The sequence below is a fragment of the Wyeomyia smithii genome, chromosome 3, assembly GCF_029784165.1.
Source record: "Wyeomyia smithii strain HCP4-BCI-WySm-NY-G18 chromosome 3, ASM2978416v1, whole genome shotgun sequence".
In the NCBI taxonomy this organism is placed as follows: domain Eukaryota; kingdom Metazoa; phylum Arthropoda; class Insecta; order Diptera; family Culicidae; genus Wyeomyia; species Wyeomyia smithii.
The window spans coordinates 223,885,977-223,904,668 of NC_073696.1; the positions used below are offsets into that span (position 1 = coordinate 223,885,977).

The 18,692-nt window shown below is 40.0% G+C and overlaps 3 protein-coding genes and 2 long non-coding RNA genes across 5 annotated transcripts; 2 read left to right on the forward strand and 3 right to left on the reverse strand.

The window, feature by feature from the left end:
• Nucleotides 1-281: 281 nt before the first annotated feature.
• LOC129730190 (gametocyte-specific factor 1 homolog) lies at nucleotides 282-1,283 on the forward strand. Its single transcript, XM_055689333.1, has 4 exons — nucleotides 282-435; nucleotides 500-689; nucleotides 742-906; nucleotides 972-1,283. The coding sequence occupies exons 1-4, from the start codon at nucleotides 416-418 to the stop codon at nucleotides 1,134-1,136; spliced, it is 540 nt and encodes a 179-aa protein (XP_055545308.1). The 5' UTR covers nucleotides 282-415; the 3' UTR covers nucleotides 1,137-1,283.
• LOC129730191 (protein PET117 homolog, mitochondrial) lies at nucleotides 1,270-1,745 on the reverse strand. Its single transcript, XM_055689334.1, has 2 exons — nucleotides 1,571-1,745; nucleotides 1,270-1,484 (listed from the first exon to the last, which is right to left on the reverse strand). The coding sequence occupies exons 1-2, from the start codon at nucleotides 1,660-1,662 to the stop codon at nucleotides 1,325-1,327; spliced, it is 252 nt and encodes an 83-aa protein (XP_055545309.1). The 5' UTR covers nucleotides 1,663-1,745; the 3' UTR covers nucleotides 1,270-1,324.
• Nucleotides 1,746-2,084: 339 nt separating this feature from the next.
• LOC129732021 (conserved oligomeric Golgi complex subunit 1) lies at nucleotides 2,085-5,614 on the forward strand. Its single transcript, XM_055692478.1, has 4 exons — nucleotides 2,085-2,298; nucleotides 2,364-4,131; nucleotides 4,195-4,872; nucleotides 5,455-5,614. The coding sequence occupies exons 1-4, from the start codon at nucleotides 2,159-2,161 to the stop codon at nucleotides 5,590-5,592; spliced, it is 2,724 nt and encodes a 907-aa protein (XP_055548453.1). The 5' UTR covers nucleotides 2,085-2,158; the 3' UTR covers nucleotides 5,593-5,614.
• A 17-nt stretch (nucleotides 5,615-5,631) lies between these two features.
• On the reverse strand, nucleotides 5,632-12,989 carry LOC129732022 (uncharacterized). The gene is made up of 2 exons (XR_008729141.1): nucleotides 6,107-12,989; nucleotides 5,632-6,008 (listed from the first exon to the last, which is right to left on the reverse strand). It is a non-coding gene; the product is annotated as an uncharacterized LOC129732022 (long non-coding RNA).
• Nucleotides 12,990-13,142: 153 nt separating this feature from the next.
• LOC129732024 (uncharacterized) lies at nucleotides 13,143-17,761 on the reverse strand. The gene is made up of 3 exons (XR_008729143.1): nucleotides 17,537-17,761; nucleotides 17,387-17,435; nucleotides 13,143-17,316 (listed from the first exon to the last, which is right to left on the reverse strand). It is a non-coding gene; the product is annotated as an uncharacterized LOC129732024 (long non-coding RNA).
• Nucleotides 17,762-18,692: the final 931 nt, after the last annotated feature.

Here is an 18,692-nt window from a genome sequence, read left to right on the forward strand (position 1 = left end):
ATCGTTTTTTATCTAAAAGAAATTGATAAAATAAACGGTGTTGATTACCATGAATTTATTTACAACTTTTAATTAATCAAACTATTGGTCGAAATTCTTCATAGTGTTTTATTTATGCCTGTGTCTGGTTCTGGAAATCGTTAGTTTTCGGAAAGTTTTGATACTAAATGTAGCCTTTTCAACCAATTTATTATAAATTTTCTCCCGAACTGAACAGTTCCGTCATTTTTAAACACAATTCTTGATATAGTTTTCTTTCAGTGTGCACAGAAAGACTTCCGTCAAAATATAATCTGGCAGCTCTGCAGCTAACGGAATTCTTATTCTTTGGCGCGATTTTTCTGGATCAGCCATCTTTTCAACTCCGCTTGCTTTTTCGTGCTCTGGAGCGAAATATTTGCAGTGCTACTAAAAAATGAATCGACAACTGTTAAGGTAAATTGATCAATATTAACTAACTTTTTTGTTGTGAGTGCAACGATACTTTACCCCTCCCCAGTGCACAGCATAGCGACATAAGTTTGCTTGGCTACGAAGACATTGTGGAATGTCCGTACGACCGTGCCCATCAAATTATGAGCTTTCGAATGCAGACCCATCTGTTCAAGTGTCGAAAAAATCATAAAAATTTGAAGTACGTCAAGTGTCCCTTCAACGAGACACATGACATGCCGGAACAAGAGCTTAAGGTGATGCTTGCTTGTTTCGGTCAGTAAAGTAACAAACTGACTTGCCCTATAGTATCATTCCAGCGTTTGCCCGGATCGGGAAACATTCGACCGTTACAAGTACTGTATTTCAACATCAGCTGCAACATTCGCTCCAGAGGTAACGGCAAGTGCGGAACCAACGACGGAATACGTGTACAATCCTAAGGACGACGTAGACGAAGAATCGTGGGAAACGGTAAGTGATTTTCTTTTTCTGAAGCTGTCGGTTTTGACGAAACCATCCGGTTTGTTAACTTTAAGGGTTGTAAGGTAAGACCATACAATCCGGTGGCTTACGCGCGGCGCTCGAATGTTATTAGAAAATGCACCGGGATGGCACCATCGGAGAAGAAGGCGTTCAAGGAAGCCGAACGCCAACGCTTGGCTGAAATGGGTCGTGTTATTCCCCCTCGTACAGATGAGTGATTAATTACGCTTTCTCATCCATTTTAATGAAGTTTTTTAAACTCCAATTAGTTTGTTGCATTCTAATGTTGTTAACCTATAATATGCATAGCATAGCTTTTGATTCAAGCTACTGAAATCAATAAAAAATAAATAGAACTTAGTAAAAAAATATTTTTAATAACTCGACTAGATTAGGTACACATTTCTCATTGGCTTTTTAACAGTGCTGTGGATTGTTCGTCTTGTTCCAATTGTTGTCTTAATTGCTTCGTTCGTTCTATTTGCTGCTGAAGGTTGTAAGTGTTTTCAATCTTCCTCAGCTGCTGTCGCTGGATGTCCCTTAAAACTCCCTCATGTAATTTTGCTCTGCAAAAAAACACGAAATCTTTTGCTCAAAGTAGTAATTTCAAAACATCAGAACATTTCCTATCAATTATTGTTTAAATATTTACCTGTCGTAGTTTTGTCGGTAGTGTACATAGCCTATAATGCCTAATGTACCTGCCGTTGCACTCAGTAAAACAATTTTCGATGTTGCCGACATGGATTAGATTTTTTTGACTTTGATGATGATTGCTATCGTTGCTATCAAATGTTTTGTAGTGACGGAACGTCAGCTGTTGCAGTATTAGAAAAATCAGGGATGCAGCGTGATTCTCAATAATCATCGCAAAGAGAAACTGGTGTTGTGATGTTATACATTTTCATATCTGCAATCCCAACACAAAATGTGCTTATCAGCTCCTGTAACAATATAATCCCAAGTTATTAACTAAATTGGGTAAAATATATTACGCATTTCACATAAAATTTATTAATTTTTGTATACTAATCAGTCTACTCGATGCTTCATGAAACAATCATTTTATATCAGCGCCAGCTACGTATCGAACGGAGCTTTTGTTTTCCCATGCGTGATTCTGTGATTGTGGTAAACATCGCAAATCCTTTTCGTTTTATTTTGCTTCGCTTGTCCCGGTGTGTTGGCATTTTCACAAATGCGTCGTTTCTGGTGATTCCCGTAAAATTTTAGTTGAAAAATGGCAAACATAAATAATCTACTCAACATAAATGTTGACAAGCTATTCGAGCAGTACAACATTTCGGAAATTGATCAAGTTCACAAGCGGCTTCAGGCAGAAGTGGAGCTGAAGCGTGAGGAACTCCGCACCATGGTCGGGTGAGTGACCTACAGCTTTTATATATGCAAATTATCTAAGATTCGCAGATTTCATCTGCTTGTAGGGAACGCTATCGAGATCTTCTCAAAGCAGCAGACACAATTGGTGATATGAAAACGACAGCCAGTTCCATCAACGAAAATATAGATAAAGTATCAGTAAGCTGCCGGCAGTTGCACGACCATCAGCTTATCGGCTTCCGCTCAACTGGGGCGCAGAGAAAGAACAGTAATAAATTCCACGGAATCGTAGTGCAAATCAAACTACTCACCAGTCTGCCGGAAATGATCTGGAGTGCAATCGATAGTGAGGAATACTTCGTAGCAACACAATTGTTCATCTTTGCCAGGCACATCTCGACAGGACTGCAGCTGGATTCGAACAGCGAGCTAATGGCTAAATTTCCGGTCGCCAAAAAGCAGTGGGCAGTTTTGAGTCAGTTCTTTTTTACTATCAAACAGAACTGCAGTATCTGCTTAGAGCGAGAGGACCTGGCTCCGGAGGTTGCCACTAAATGCCTGGCCAGTTTATTGTTGCTCGAAAACTGCCAACAAGGTCAAATTCTTTCAGTTTTCGTACAAATGCGTCTTAAAGCATTTTCTACCGTGCTTTCGGATAATTCGAAACACGAAAAAGTCAAGGACAAAATTTTAGCCAGCTTAAAATTGTTGATGAACACTGTCGAACTGATTCACAAATGTTTTATTGGGACACATAAAGAACCTGGACTGCTGGTTCTGGAGCTCATGACTGTAACGTCGGAAAATTCTGAACCTACAATCACACTAATCAAAACGGAGGATCAAAAAATAATTCAAACATTACCAGACATAATCAGCAAATTTCGACCCAGATTACAGCTTGAATCCCTAAACTCGGAGGTAGTCCGAAATAGTTCACAGCATTGGCTCGAGAGTGTAGAAAAAATTGCTACCCATCAGCTTGTTCCGTTCATGAACCTCGTTCCATCGATCAAGATGCTGCATGATGTGCGAAAACTTTGTTTGGATGCTTCCAAAAAACCGGACCTCTGGGAAGAAACGTGCCGGCAGTTATCGTTGGATGAGGATTTGGATTTCTACAAGATGTTCTATCAACCGCTGATCGATAACCGGGTCAAAACAATAATCGAAACTTGCTGGCTAGAAACGGTGGAACAAAATTGCGTTGATATTCTAAATTTGCTCAGAATTGCATCTATCGACAAATCGCTTAAAGACGTAAAATCATTTGTCTGGACTGAATCAACGGATGACAATCCACCCAACCTGAAAGAGGCGCTAGATAATAAAAATATAGCACGCCATCACCTGTTGATGAAAACTCGGGCTTTTCCTCCGCCTCTGGTGAGACTAGCTTCTCTACTCGATCAGCGTATTCAGGTGTTGAGTAAAGATGTATGTTCCTTCCTGGCGAATGCCGATGCGAAAGAAGTGGAAAGACTCATTGTTTTCTATAGTGAATGCAGTTCTGAAAGTATGTCGAAGCTGATCACATCTATAAAATCAGCTGATTATAAACAAACCTCCGAGAATCACATTCTAATCGCTCGGCTGATGATGGCTATTAAAGAACTTTGTCCCTCGCTCAAGCAATGCCTTACGCCAGCACAAATGACGAACAGCTTCGGTAGTGCTAACTGGCAGGACAATGACGATCAATATGACAGTGAAGCAGTGTCTGAATTACGAACGGATAGGTGGGGCAAAATGGCCGGTTTACTGGATAATGAATGTTTGAGGTTTTGGAAACTATGGTCGGAAGATTTTGAAGGTAGATGGCCAAAGCTTGATAGTCATGTAGGTTATCAAACGTTGTTGGTTGATTTTCCGGTAAGCTTTTCAAAATCATAAGTTAATGTTTATGGTTTATTAATTTTAGCTTTCCTTCTACAGCTCTGGAATACCGTGTCAATCGAGGAAAATGACGAACACAATCAACCAGTACAGTCGACTATTCGAATCCCTGCGTTTCCCACTTTTTCACTGCAGCATTTCTTGCACGTAATTGCTACGCAGCTTAGTTTCTTCATTCCACACACGATTCCAAAGGCGATCATTGCCCACATCGTGGAACGAATACTTCATTATCTCGAAAGTCATTATGCAAGCCTGTCGAAGGATGAGTTTGTGAATAAAACCCAGAACATAGCACTACAGTACTATTTCGATTTAAAATTTGTCCAAACTTTATTCACCGGAGGCCACGAGCTGAGACAGTTCACCGAAAAGTGCAACCTGTTGCTCGATATATTTAGAAATTTCATTGATCCGTTCGATTTCGATGTATTCCATCCGCATCTGAATGCTAACGTGAAACATGCTGTTCAGCAGATGCAACATATTTACGGTGTTCTCAGCTGTCGCGATCAATTCAGCACGACAGGCGTGAGTTCGAGTGAGACTGTTTCGGTTAAGCTAGGACAGGACAAGAATCCAAATATTCTAGCGGTCAGCTCTAATAGCGCCAGCGAAACTTGGTTTCCATTGTTACCCATCGTCACCAAGGAAAGTGCGTCCGTAGCGGGGGAAGCTGCCGTGGAGAGTGAAATTGGTGCTACTAAAATTGAAAAGGTAGGTTTTAGTTACTTGTTTGTAAAACATTGTAGTTTCTCAAATATCACTGCGTTTGGACTATTTACAGGGTTAGATAATGAAAAGTTTGTCTTGAAAAATCTTTTTCCCAAGCAAGTACGGTGTGATTTTTACTAACAGTTTACGAATTTATTCTAACTAGCTTTGAGCTTCAAATTAAATATAATATTTATTGTTGTAATGTAGTTGGCAGCTCTAATGGCATTTAAGAATTTCTTCAATGAAATTTCTGTGAGAAACTTCTTTTTTTAATTTTTGTAACCAAACTAACGAACTCTTGTTTGTGTTCAAGCGACCTTACAATTTACTATTTCAACAAAAATATTTTAAACGAACAAATCTTTCATAGTCTTGTGCATGGGGGACAGGAGCGTTACGTTCTTATTAAATTGCATGTAAGAACCAATGTCAAATCGGAACCCCTGTGCAAGGCTATGCCATCCCATGAACAATTTTCTCTTGTGGCAATTTTGTATTTGTTTCATTTTTGCGCAGATGAATACGTAACAAAATCAATATATTTTAAATTGAGAACGAACATTTTTTATTTCGTTTGCTCAGGTTACGAAACAATCTCTCAAAGAGATAAACTCGGCAAGTAAACCAAAAGAAGTGCTTCCCTCATCGTCGGTGACGGCGCAAAACTATGCCAAGGGCGCTGCAGCATTCTTTGGCCTTGATAAAGATTGGTTCAAATAGATCGAACAGCCGTGATATAATGGTAAGTGAATGATGCACTTTCTATCCGTCAGTCGCTAAAATTTAAATATAGCTTTTGCGTCGTTTTATTATCGTCGGATACAATAATTACAGTATGTACATCTTAAATACTATTACACAATATAATTTAAACGTGGTCGTGTATATGTAATAAAAACATTCACAGAAGTGTAACACGATCTAGCTTAATCTCACAATTATTGGTCACAGTTCAAATTTATCTCTTCCGAAAAGCTACCGTATATGGATGCTGTCCGGGGAACGGGTTGAAGCTGGTGATACTGCCGTCCTTATTTTTTATTGCCACCCTTTTTTCCTCCTTTGTCTGGTCCCTTACCTCCAGCAGCACTTTTACCGTCATTTCCACCCTTTGGTTTGCCTCCGCCACCTTTTTGCTGAAACCAAGCCCAAATAAAGTGAACCGTTCCGAACGGGTGATCAAATGGTGGAATCAAAACCGGCAAGGATTTCGATTCCTCCTTAGGATAATTACATTGCCACCCTGGGTTCCTCCAGCACCTCCGCCTCCGCCGCCACCTTTGCCTTTACCCATTGTCACTGCGTCACGCACGATATCACCGACGAATATCAATAGTTCTGTTGTTTTCTTGTAGACACCTACCGGGGTCAAAATCTGCAACTCGACTGACTCGATGCCAACAGAATCGACTCGGTATATTCCCGTCTATTTCGCCACATGGTATCATCTGCCGTAACGCTCTCTCTGTCCCCATGGCCAGTAATCATTCAAGCATAGTACAGGGAAAGAAGGTAGAAAAAGCTAATAGATAAATAATCTAGCCGCATCTACTAACTACAGGAACGAGTAATAAAATGAAAAACCCGCCAAACTGTACAGAAAGAAACGTGTGTCACCAGCGCTTCTTGATGGCATGCCTTGAAACCAAAACAAGTGCGACAGCTGTATATATGGCTATAAATAGGCAAAAATATGTAATTAAAAGGACAATATCGTCGTTGTTGTAAGCTGTGACAGACTGACTTCGATCGGTGATCGGACGACTGGTTACACTTGTTCCTCTATAAAATATTTTTTGCTGAATATAGGTAGTTGAAAATAGTAGCGTGGAGTCAAGAAAATGGAAAGAGCTTTAGGACATGAGATTTCAACGGTTATGGCATGCAGAGTAAGAGGCTTTTTATGTATTTGAAGTGTGTTATCATTTTCTGAGGAGGTCTTTAAATATTTCGATCATAAATACATTACTTAGGTGGTGTTTAAGACACGACCGCGTGTTTAACTATTGGTAGAAATCAATAAATAGTTTCAACTCTTGCAATCTTACTATCTGGATGAGATGCTCAGGCACCTCAACATATTTTGCTCGTAATACTATTGCAGGCATCCTTTCCTTCTGACAGGCTGCTTGTTCACTGAAGTCCGCCAGATGTTACTAATTTTGTTCAATAATATTAGATTGTATAACAATTCCTCGAAAACTATTCCCCAGAAAATAAAACGCCGAAACTTTTTCCCCAGAAAACAAAATCCCAGAATGTACCAATCACCAGAAAACTGCTACCCATAAAGTACTAATCCCCAGAAAGTTATTATCCGGAATGAACCAATGCCCAGAAAACTATCTACCAGAAAATACCGTTTTCCAGAAAACTGTTATCCTAAAACGAAGAAATATGCATTATTTTTCAACATGGAAAATCTGTTAAAATTGAGTTTTTGTATATCTGAAATGTATAACGATTCTGTCATTTGAATCAACTTATTGTCAACTAATACATTTGTTCTTTCATGGAGTAAATAAGTAAGCGCTTGACACCAGGCCATAGTCATAAAATCAGAGAACTTTCAGTAATCGTTTTTGGCTGAATGAACATCACAAGTCGACCACAAAAACACAGTAGCGAATTGATTTCTGAGGCTCCTTGACCAAAAATCTAAAATACCCCTTCTCATCTTAATTCGGTTAATCTAGTTCACATGGGGGGCAGCCCCCCCGCAGAAATTACCTCTGTAGAGGTTCGTTCGTTTTCCTGGGTCGATGCAACATCCACTAGTATATATTAAAGGAGCGAAAGGGAACCCGGTTACAATTCCGGAACCTGTTGAGTATACGTTTGCATTGGCGTGCACACCGGAAACGGTAGCGCCTTTGTAATCATGGCAACATGAATCCTTTCCTTCGAGAAGCCAACAAGAGACATCGGAAGAGTTTTCTTTTCTGTTTAACAGTCATACTAGCCATGGAAGTCTTTCATAGAGAGATATGGTTGGACAGGCTAGTAGAGCATGGTAGTAGACCTTGAAAATCGAAGACTGGGGTACGCAAAGTCTCAACAGCTTGTACCGAATCCGCAGCAGGTCTCCAAGGTGTAGGGTCTCTAGTCGATAGATCAATGTGGGTAAGGTAAGTCGGGAAATTAGATCCGTAACTTCGGGATAAGGATTGGCTCTGAAGACTGTGATGACTCGGGCTACGGGGCTGCCGGGTCGCGGGTCTATCGAATTAAAACAAAGTGGCGAAATACCAATCGTTAATATTGTTGTTTTGCAAGAACCTAAAGCTTGATATGTTGAAGCAAGGTTTCGCTACCGTTTTTAATTTAGCCTGTGTCTCTGGAAGGGTACTTACCCCACCTTTCCCCTTGATAAATCCGGAACAAATGTCCCCTACTGTCCCAAAAACTATGATAAATTTGTGATCCTTTGAAAAAGGTTCGATCAAATTCGGTTTAGATCTTGCGGAATGGCAGGTAAAAGAATTTTCATATTTTCGGCTCTAGTACGCAAGTGTTAATCAAAAATGTCAAATAATTTAGAATTTTAACAATATAATAACTGAATAGGGTAAGGTGGGGCAAGATGGGTCAAATAAGCCAAATTTTCAATATCTCGTAACTGAAGTTACTTTTGGTCTACTTTTCAGATGATTATATTGATGTTATGCATATTTTATAAAATTACGCTAAAAAATAACAAAAATCAAGTGTTGGTTCGCTTTTACAGAATTCTTAGAAAAGGTTGTTTTTTATTGCACTGTAAAAAAGGCGGGGCAAGATGGGTCATTTGGTGGGGTAAGATGGGTCACCCTCTCAAACAGAACAAAATTATGATTAAATCTCAACGAACTTTTTATGGATAGCAAGAAAAATGCCTTCTCTTCATAGATAACAAAAGTATTGGGTCATCTCGTCCATATTATACCGCCGAAGGGATGAAATTTTCCTCGGCGATTACTTTTTGTAGCATTTTGAAGAACTTCGCTACTGTCGACTTATTGAAGCAATGAATGTTTTTTCAAAGTGACAACACCATTTGCGTCGAATCTAGCCTTAAAACTGAAATGTTGACAAAACTATACTGCCTTGTCTTGGGTGACCTATACTGCCCCAATCATTAATTTAGGCCACGATTGCAATATTCATGTTTATTTTACATTTATTTATGCTCAAAAGCATATTATTTAGTACATCATGAGCAAAACTGCTTTTGCAATAAAGGTTTACTTCAAATTATATAGCGTACGACGAAAGAACACGTTTTTTTCAAAAGTGTAAATCGCCTAAGAAACTTAGCGAAAAAATATTTTATTTATTAAAAACAAGCAATATGCAAATATGAACAATGAACACGTGATACGTAGTCAAAAATACGTTAAGCACCATGCAAAATTAGTGTCATCACAAAAAAAAACTTATTTCACGCTCAAAAACGGCACTGACCCATCTTGCCCCGTGACCCATCTTACCCTACTAATGTTTTTTTTTCCGGTTACGGTGATGCTGGAGAATAGTTTTCTGGGCATTGGTGCATTCTGGGAAACGGTTTTCTGGTAACTAGTACTATCAGGGGTTTAGAGTTCTGGTAACTAGTATATTCTGGGATTTGGCATTCTGGAGAATGGTTCATTCTGGGGAAAATCCTTCGACACTTTATTTTCTGGGGAATGGTTTTCTAGGAAAAGTCGGACAACCATAATATTTTTATGTACGTGCAAGCTTCCAAGTAATTTATTAAAACAGAACTTCTACTACGAATTATTAAATTTTGATACAGAGAATGTGAGTCGCATTAAAAACATGTAAATTTCGAAATCAGCGTTGGCAACCGCGTAAATAACGAAACTTACGTAAAACTCGCAAATATAATGGCTTAACAATATGTAAAACGATTCTCGTTAATGACGCCAAACGTTTGCCAAGATTAGAGAACAGTGTATAACTAAATATACAGTGTCCTCTAGTCAAGATTGCAGTTCATTTAATACAAATTTTTCAGTAAATTAGCGTGTTTTAAAAGTGGACGAGATAGATGCCGGTTAAAACTAGGGAGCCTATTTATGTACATAGTGAGAAGACAAGTTGCCATAACGGTTTCTAACATCAACAATAAAACAATCAATGCCGGAATACTTAACCATGGTACGCATTGTTTTCTTGGAAACCAGAACCATGGTAACCACAATCAGTCACAATCAATCCAGCCCTTCAAAGAGACCGAAGTGCAGAAAGTGTCACAACTATGGGCACATTGCTGGGTAGGCATTGCAGAAATATGAAGAAGAGAGATGCCTTTGTACCGTTGGTCGACGTTCAAAGCGCTCAGTGATGCCACATGACCCAGATAATGGTGTTGCTGCAGAGTGTGAAGCGCCCTACTGCCGCTCATGGCAAGTCCGTCCCAATTGCATTTCTGTCAATTTTGAGTTTATTTATGGAATCAATTCCTTTTTATGTCTACTTTCGATAGAACTAATATTTTTGAATACTTCGTTCTGAGGAACTATGAAAAAAATAGCAAGTCGGTTTGTCCCATAGCAAAAGTGATCGCAAGTCGGTCCCATTGCAAAAATCTTCGCAATTTAACCCCACAGCCAATAATGATTATGAAAAATGTGATATTTACCCTCGTATATACCACAACTTATGGTCTTCAGGTTTAGAATTGGATGTACCAAGTGATATTCGATAGGAGGTTTGATTAAATTTTACACTTTCTACATCGTGTGACTCTAGCTGATAGTACAATGTTTTCTTCAAGACAAAGTTTCCATCAGTAGCTTCTTTCAGCTGTTGGTTGTTGACAATGAACGCTTCAGGTGTGTCACTGTATTGTTAGTTAAAGCATTCTTGAGTAAATACTACTTTTCGTATTTTATCCGTATTTTATGTAAAGACGTGGGCCAGAATTGTAACATTATTGTCGTGAATTTCGTTTTGAAGAATTTGTTAGTCATATCAAATACTTCGGTACGCTACTTAACTGTTTCTTAACGGAGCAAACATTTTCCTAAGCTGTATTTGTTCTTCCATATTTGCTTCCACTGCTACGTCGAAGCTGTCCGCCGTCACGAACGTGTGGACGCTCTCAGGAAAATTTAGAATAAGTTACTTACACTGATTTCGAATTTATCAGTAGTATCAAATGTAAAAACAAAATCTAATTTTATTCTTAGCGGCGCAGTTGGTACATTATGTTATGCTTCTCACAAAAAACTTGTTTGATAAGGCACGAGAGAAGGTCATTTATGAATTGACCAGCGATAGATTCATTCCAAACGTAAGCTATAGCACCGCCATCGATTTGCAGTAGTTGGTTTTTCATCACCGGTCGTAGCTGGCTATGGGACTGACTTGCTATCATTCTGCCTACGTACCCTAAAAGTAATCGCATGTGAGTCCCAGCTTATGATTTTCAACAAATTTTAGTCAAATTTCGGTGTTTATACAAGTTTTATGATGTAAAAGTGTTAGATTGTCATTGCAGTACTAAATTCTGTTGATGGTCTTGATTGAAAAAGCATTTGAGTGCCAAATTTCACCCAAAGCGTTACGATTTTCAATTGCTGTTTTCTCGTCAGCACCAAAACGCAAATGGAACGGACTTGCTATGAGCGGCAGCCTAGTGGCATGGTAGTGGTCGCGAAAGAGGCTTCGATTGACATTGAGTTAACGGGAACTGTTGTCGTTCAACCTGTCTGCGACGAAAAATCTGAGATTCCGATGAATGATGTCCAATACATCCCGAAGCTATCCGTGAATTTCCTCTCAGTCAACAATTTCGCGAGTAGGGGTTACACGATCAACTACGCCGGCCGCAAGGTGATAAACTCTAGCGATGACGCAGTGGTAAAGGGACGTTTTGAAGATGAACTTTTCAAGCAGCGTTAGCAATCTGGAACTGGCAAAGTTCTGGTGTGGCTGTCGAACGGAACGCTGCATATATGGCATCGGTGAATGGGACCAACCGGACAATCGTTCAGCGTACATGGTTGATGGTGTATCTCGAAACAAAAGCGCCGTAAGTGGGATCCCAAAGCAAATGAATGTCATATGGTTGGTTTTAACGAGGACGCACAAACTACCGTGACCTTTATTGACTGATTTCGTTCTCAGGTGTTAGAAGTCAAGGACAGCACACTAGAGGCTATCACGCTGGATGTTGAAAACACCGTAACGTTAAAAAATTTCTAACCTGGAAGGCTGCTCGCTTCAGCCTTGACCTGATCTCAGGTCAGATTCCTATCGACTTCTAGATTTCCATGTTGCGGCTTCGTCGCCACGAGCTCTTGGTTCTACCTCTGCTACGGTATCCTACTGGATTTCAGCCCAGCACTTGCTTGCAGGCCGACCCACCCCTAGCATCGTTTCTGAATTTCTGTTGTTATCGGCTTCTGATAGCACTGGCGATGAAATTCGGCATTTGAGACCCATCAGGCACGAATTTGCTGACACACACCACGTCTCGCTGGCGTATAGCAACACAGGTTCCACGTTTAAGTTGAAAATTCCGGTTTTGGTGCGCAAACTAATCTGGTTCAATCTCCATACGTTTCGTAGACTCGCAAAAGCAGCCCCAGCCTGCTTGATCCTTGCACCTACGTCGCTCTTCGTAGCGCCGCCTAACGCTGTTTGGTTATCTAGATATAAGAAGCTTTCGACTTTCTTATTGTGCTAGTAACACAACGTCATCAGCCAAATCGAAGTCGTTGAGGTGCTCAACGGTGTTAGGCTTCCAGGGTAGCCCACGATTCGGAACGCGGTCAATTGCACCTACCGTGATCTCGTCGATAACGAAAACGGAGGAACAGTAGCGGTGATAATATACATCCCTGCCTCACGCCGGTGACCAGTTTCCGTTATGTAGAAACTTTGCATGTGAAACCCTCGTACTGCGCTTGAATGAGCTAGGTGATTTTATCTGGGACTCTTGCACCTTAAGACGCTCCATAGATTTTCGTAGTTAAGTCGATCGAAATCTTTTTCGCAATCAATGAATACTTAATATAGGAACTCATGGAATTCATTGTCCTGCTCAAGCTTAGAAAGAAGACTGGAGAGCGACACTATACTGACGACTTTTCTCTCTTTTCCCTCTAACAGCCTCATGAATAAGCTATTCATGAGAGCTCACATAAACAGGGGGTAGACAAAATGATTGAGACAGGCAAAATTCTGCCAATTTTTAAATAGCCAGAACTTCACGAAAAATAAATCAATTTTGATGAGACCGGTTTCATTTTACTGGAAAACTATTCTAGTTTCCAAAAATCACTAAGGGATTTGACGGGACCAACGGACACCGGGAATAATCCGGATTTTGAGAGTGTGTGTCAAAATGTGGATTCTAGCAACGCTTAGAACTTTCTCTGACATCTTGTTTCTTTTAGGTTTATATGTTTCGAATAAACTAGAATTCATTCCGAGTTCATTGGTACCCAAAGGTTAAAAATCTGTCGAAGAACCATCGAGATATGAATTAATTAAGTATGGATGTTGTTTTTGACAGTTTTTTCACTTGTTGCGTACCATTTTCCTTGGGCACCCTAGCAGAATTTAATAAAACTTTGTGGGTGTGTACTGTGTAGGCCTTAGTGAACGAAGCGAATTTGTAAACATTTTTTTGAAAATTCATCTGGACTAACATTTGAAAAGGTTTGAAGTATTTAAACCTCTTTCTTATGAATCAGCATATTTAAATAATGACGAGGGGTAAGACAGTGAGTAAATTTGAGGTTTTCCGAGTTTTTCTGAGGAAATCTTAAAAATAAAGAGCAAATCTGAGTTACTCTCGTGTCTCTGAATATCCATCCTTAAATATTTTTCCCACCGCTGCTCGGTCCCACCGTTCATATATATTTCTTACTTTCAAGGTAATCGAAGATGTGAATCATCTGAGAATTTCGGAGTAATATTGAGTAAATTAGAGTAACTCCCAAGTAAAAGAGCAACTCACATGAAAGTGAGAAACTTTGAGTTTTTCTGAGAAAACGTGAAAAACAAAAAGCAAATCTGAGTAACTCTCGTGTCTCCATCCATTTATCTCGTGTCTCCAAAATCCATCCTTAAACCTTTTCCCCACCGCGAATATAAATATGAATGTTACCCGGTCTCACCGCTCATATATTTTTCTTGTTCTCAAGGTAATCGAAGATGTGAATCATCTGGAAATTTCGGAGTAATGGTGAGTAAATTAGAGTTACTCCCAAGCATAAGAGAAACTCAGATGAAAACTGCCTCGCCCCTCGAATAATGACGAGAGATGGAGAATGATTTTCAATGGATAAATTCTAAATAATTATCTGAACTTTTATCTGAAAATGTTAGAAAATTAAATTTCTTTACTGAAAAAATATTGTGAAAACAAAAATTGATTTTTAAAATATTGGTTATTATCGGTTATATGTACTGTTATATGTACCCAACAGCAAAAAAACTGAAAAAAACATAATTAATTCCAATTTTGGTGGTTTCTCGACGGATTTTCAACCTTTGGGTACCAATGAACTCGGAATGAATTCTAGTTCATTCTAAACATATTACCCTATAAGAAACAAGATGCTAGAAAAAGTTATAAGCGTTGCAAGAATGCACATTTCGACACACACTCATAAAATTCGAAATATTTCCGGTGTCCGTTGGTCCCGTCAAACTCCCTGGTAAATTTTGGAAACTAAAATAGTTTTCCAGTAAAATGAAACCGGTTTCATCAAAATTGATTCATTTTTCGTGAAGTTCTGACTATTCAAAAATTGACAGAATTTTGTCTGTCTCAGTCATTTTGTCTACCCCCTGTAGCTACAGCTTACACAAGGCACCGAAACTCTTGTATAGCGCACGACAGCTCATTTTTGCGCTTGTATTTTGTTCGTTCGGACATGACAGCCTAGTTTATTCATTTTGAGGATGTCCTGTTGCTGTTGACAGCCTGCTGATCGGCTGCAGCTGTCATCGACTCGCATTTTTTCGTTTCATCTTTTTCACAGTCCGAGGGCATATTTAATACAAAGCAAACCGTTTCAATTGTTGATATTATTCCCCACGTAAGAGAAAACGTGCTTCGCACCTGTGCTGAGAATATTCACTGTCATGATATTCAAAAGCAGCGATTTTCAGCCGTCTTTATATTGATAATCGTACTACCCATGCGACCGTTGATATTCATGATACCAAACAACCGATGAACACCGACAAGATAAACTTTAACACTCGTGTTGATATTTTGATCGTCTAGAATGAAAATCATATCAAATTAGTGAAAATTAAAATTAACCTTATTCGACCATTTATACTGTACTGGGCAGTGTACAGCGTCTAAACAGATTTGCACTACTTGGATTGATAATCACCGAAGCTTCTTTGAATATCATTACGAGTCCTTTGATCTTCATTCCGCTGTTCTGTCATTGAATATTAGAAACGATATTCATGCATCGTCGCAATGAACATAGGTTCCTGAGTTGCATCAGAGAATAAATGTGCTGACACTGAGCTTAATTCAATTCATCTACTCATGAATAAACATTGATATTCTAAGGCACTGCTTCGCACCATCTCACTTTCATTCTTTCATCGGCCTTACTGTCGTGAATCATAATCGCTTGGATTCGTACTGAAGGATGTCGGAAGATTATAGGCTGTCATTTGTGATAGCTTGGAAGAACCAACAATCATAAGGAGATGAAAAAAAAACAGCCCGTTTGGAGTAGCATGTGTGCTGTCGTCAGTTGCTATCGGACTGTTTACCGAACGTGTGGGGAGTAGAGAGAGTTGTGCAATACAATGTGAGCCGGATTAGTTGAAAATTTGCTGTTAATATCTCGCAGTCATTTTCATAACCCTGGTCCTACTCTAGTATAATGCGGAGCATGACAATATGGTCCACCCAGGATCATTCGGTACGAAATCCTGCCTGCTGCAGTAGTAGAGTCGCGTTGATCCTTTGTTTCCGATTTAGGATAAATTTGTATAGGACTTTAAGAACAATTCACAGTAGCATGATACCTAATAGTCCCATACAGTCTAACCACCCTTTTTGGGGACCTTCACTAAGACGCCTTCCAGTCAACCGGAAATGACGCGGTATACCAGATACTGCAGAATAGTTGCTGTAGTATTCTTGTGGATAGCATGCGATCAGCTTTAAGCATCCCTGCTGATATGCGATCGACCCCGCGAGCCTTATTGGTTTTCATACATCGGATTGCTGCTTCGATCCCCTGCAGTGAAAGCGGCTCGGAAGTGACGTAAGTGGTACGTCGCACCCCTGACGAATCCTGTCGAGATGTTGATGGCTGGTTGGCTGTCAAAACTTGAAAAAAGTTTTTCAGAGTGCTTAAACCAGCGTTTCAACTGGTCGGTAAATAGCTGTCCTGTCGCGTCTTTCACAGGCATTCTTGGATTCATCCTAGCTCCTCTCAGGCGACGTGAGATATCTTAGAAGAGGGGTATACCGCCAGTTGTTGCGGCTCTCTCTCTCTCTTTCATCAGTCAGGGAGTCCGCCCACGCTCGCTTGTCCCGTCTACAAAAGCGTTTAACATTCCTCTCCAGAACTAAATAACGCTAACGCGCTTCGTTCTTGGCTCCTCGGGTTTCTGCCTCTTCTATTGCGGCTTTTGCTTCTCTCTGCTCCTCTATTGTCCATCAGGTTCCATCATCATCCATCTGCGATCCACTCTTTCCTCAGGGTGCGCACCTGACTTCTCGACTACTTTGTGATAAGGTCGTATGTCTAAACGTATACAAAACGAGTGAGAGATGATTTGTGCTAGTAAAGTATAAGAGATATGACTCTCACTCGTTTTGTTTACGTTTAGACATACGACCTTATCACATAGTAGTCGAGACTTAGATTATTCTTGTCTCGAAAAAGGCGTTGTCAATGTCTGGAATGTCCCCTGCTCTGATCTTCAGTTTGCCAACGAGCGATCTCTTCACAGATGGATCTTCCGGTCGGCTTGTGTTATATCGCCGTTTGAATGATGATCAGATGCGATGTCGGTGTTACGTTTATTTTGGACATCATGAAAGCTCCGTCTCCATTTTCGTCTATTGCAGATGTGGTCGATCTCGGTACGTCCATCAAGGGATAACCACGTGACTTCGTGTATTGGTCGATGAGGAAAGAGCGAAGATGACCAAGTCGTTGTAACCACAAAGCTTTGCGAATAGCTAGCCATTCTCGCTCATTTCTCCGAAATCACGGTGTCCCATGACGCGCTCGTAGTTCGTGTTGTCGGACCCGAAGTCGCCTTTTGGAACCCTATCCACGATGGCAGTTAGTTGACGATAAATGTTCTCCTTGTCCTGTAGCTCGGTACGTCGGTTGGCCCACAACATTGGATTATGGTTAGGGATCTAGTTTCTCCATAATGGTTAGGATTATGGTTAGGTATCTAGTTTTTCCGTAAAAGCATCATCAACATCGTCAGGATTCGTGACACCTGTCAGTTCGTAAAATGTGTATCGTATTAATTGATATTTTTAGGTGAACAATTACAAAACATTTCTTACTTTGCGTGACGTTTCGGCCTACTGTTGCGTTTCAGCCATCTTCTGACGCCTGCAATTTTATTTAAAAAACAAACATTTTTTTAAAAATACATAAAAAAAACACATAAAAACGTTTTGTTATAATTGTCGCTTTTTTCTTTCACAACTCACAATTCGATCGCCGCAGCTTTTCGTCACCTCTTTCAGCGCCGCACGATCAGGTATCACTGTCTGGCGGGTGTGCTGTGATGCTGTGTTGATCGTCGCATTTGTTTCCTCTCCACCGTCCGCTGTTTGTACCTTGCCGTAGCTTTACCACAAGCGCATTGTAGTTGGTGTTGAACGTTCCGCACTCACGCTGGAGGTTCACCGCGTTGCGTTCGCCAACCAACTTGATGTGGAATGTCTCTACTGTGATTCTGCTTTCCTGGTCAACAATACGTTCTAGGATCGTCACTTCTTCGAAATCAAACACATGTCCGTCACCTAGCGTGTGTTGTGTCCAGCGATGCCAGACTTTTTTTTGGCAAGTCTGTATAATCCATAAAAATGTCTGTATAAGTCTGTATACCGCTGCGAAAAAATGGTACCGATACATTGATACCTAATTATTTGTCGAGATTGTTTTGTTTTATTGCTTGTTTTGATTGTTCTTTTTCGAGTCTATCATAGTTGGTCGATTAATCGATAACTAATTTATCTTTTAAATCTAAGTAACACATAGAAGTAAGAGTCTTTCCCGTGATAAAAATCGTCGTTCGTCGTAATGTAGCTAAACTGATACATGATGGCAGAAGTCTCGCGGTTATAAAAATAGTACCTTCAAGGTTTGGGACATTTTAAGCAATTCTTCAACGTTGGATATTGCTCCGAATAGAACAAACGGTCTTTTCACCAATATAACCTGCATGGCAATCGATCGAGACAATCAGCTGTTTGTTACTGGGGGCGAAACAGGCAGATTAGTGCCCACGGGGCCGATAAAAACCCCGATAGCCTGACTCGATTCCCGTTGTCATGATTTCACTCTCAAAAACGCAAGATTAATATGTTCAGAGAAGTGTTCAGTTCCTAGTTCACTTTTTCCAGCAACGGCTACAGTGACTTTTGGTTTTTGTGTTCGTTTTTTTTTGTGTATACTGGTAAAACCATTATGTAGAATATCAGATATCTGTGTAATATCTGTATTATACTAAATGTCTGTATAAAATCTGTAGGCTTATGCGTGTCTGTATCGCAACACAGAAAGTCTGTATAATACAGATTTGTCTGTATATCTGGCATCTCTGGTTGTGTCAGGCCCGTTCGGTTGTCTTTGCGTTTGATG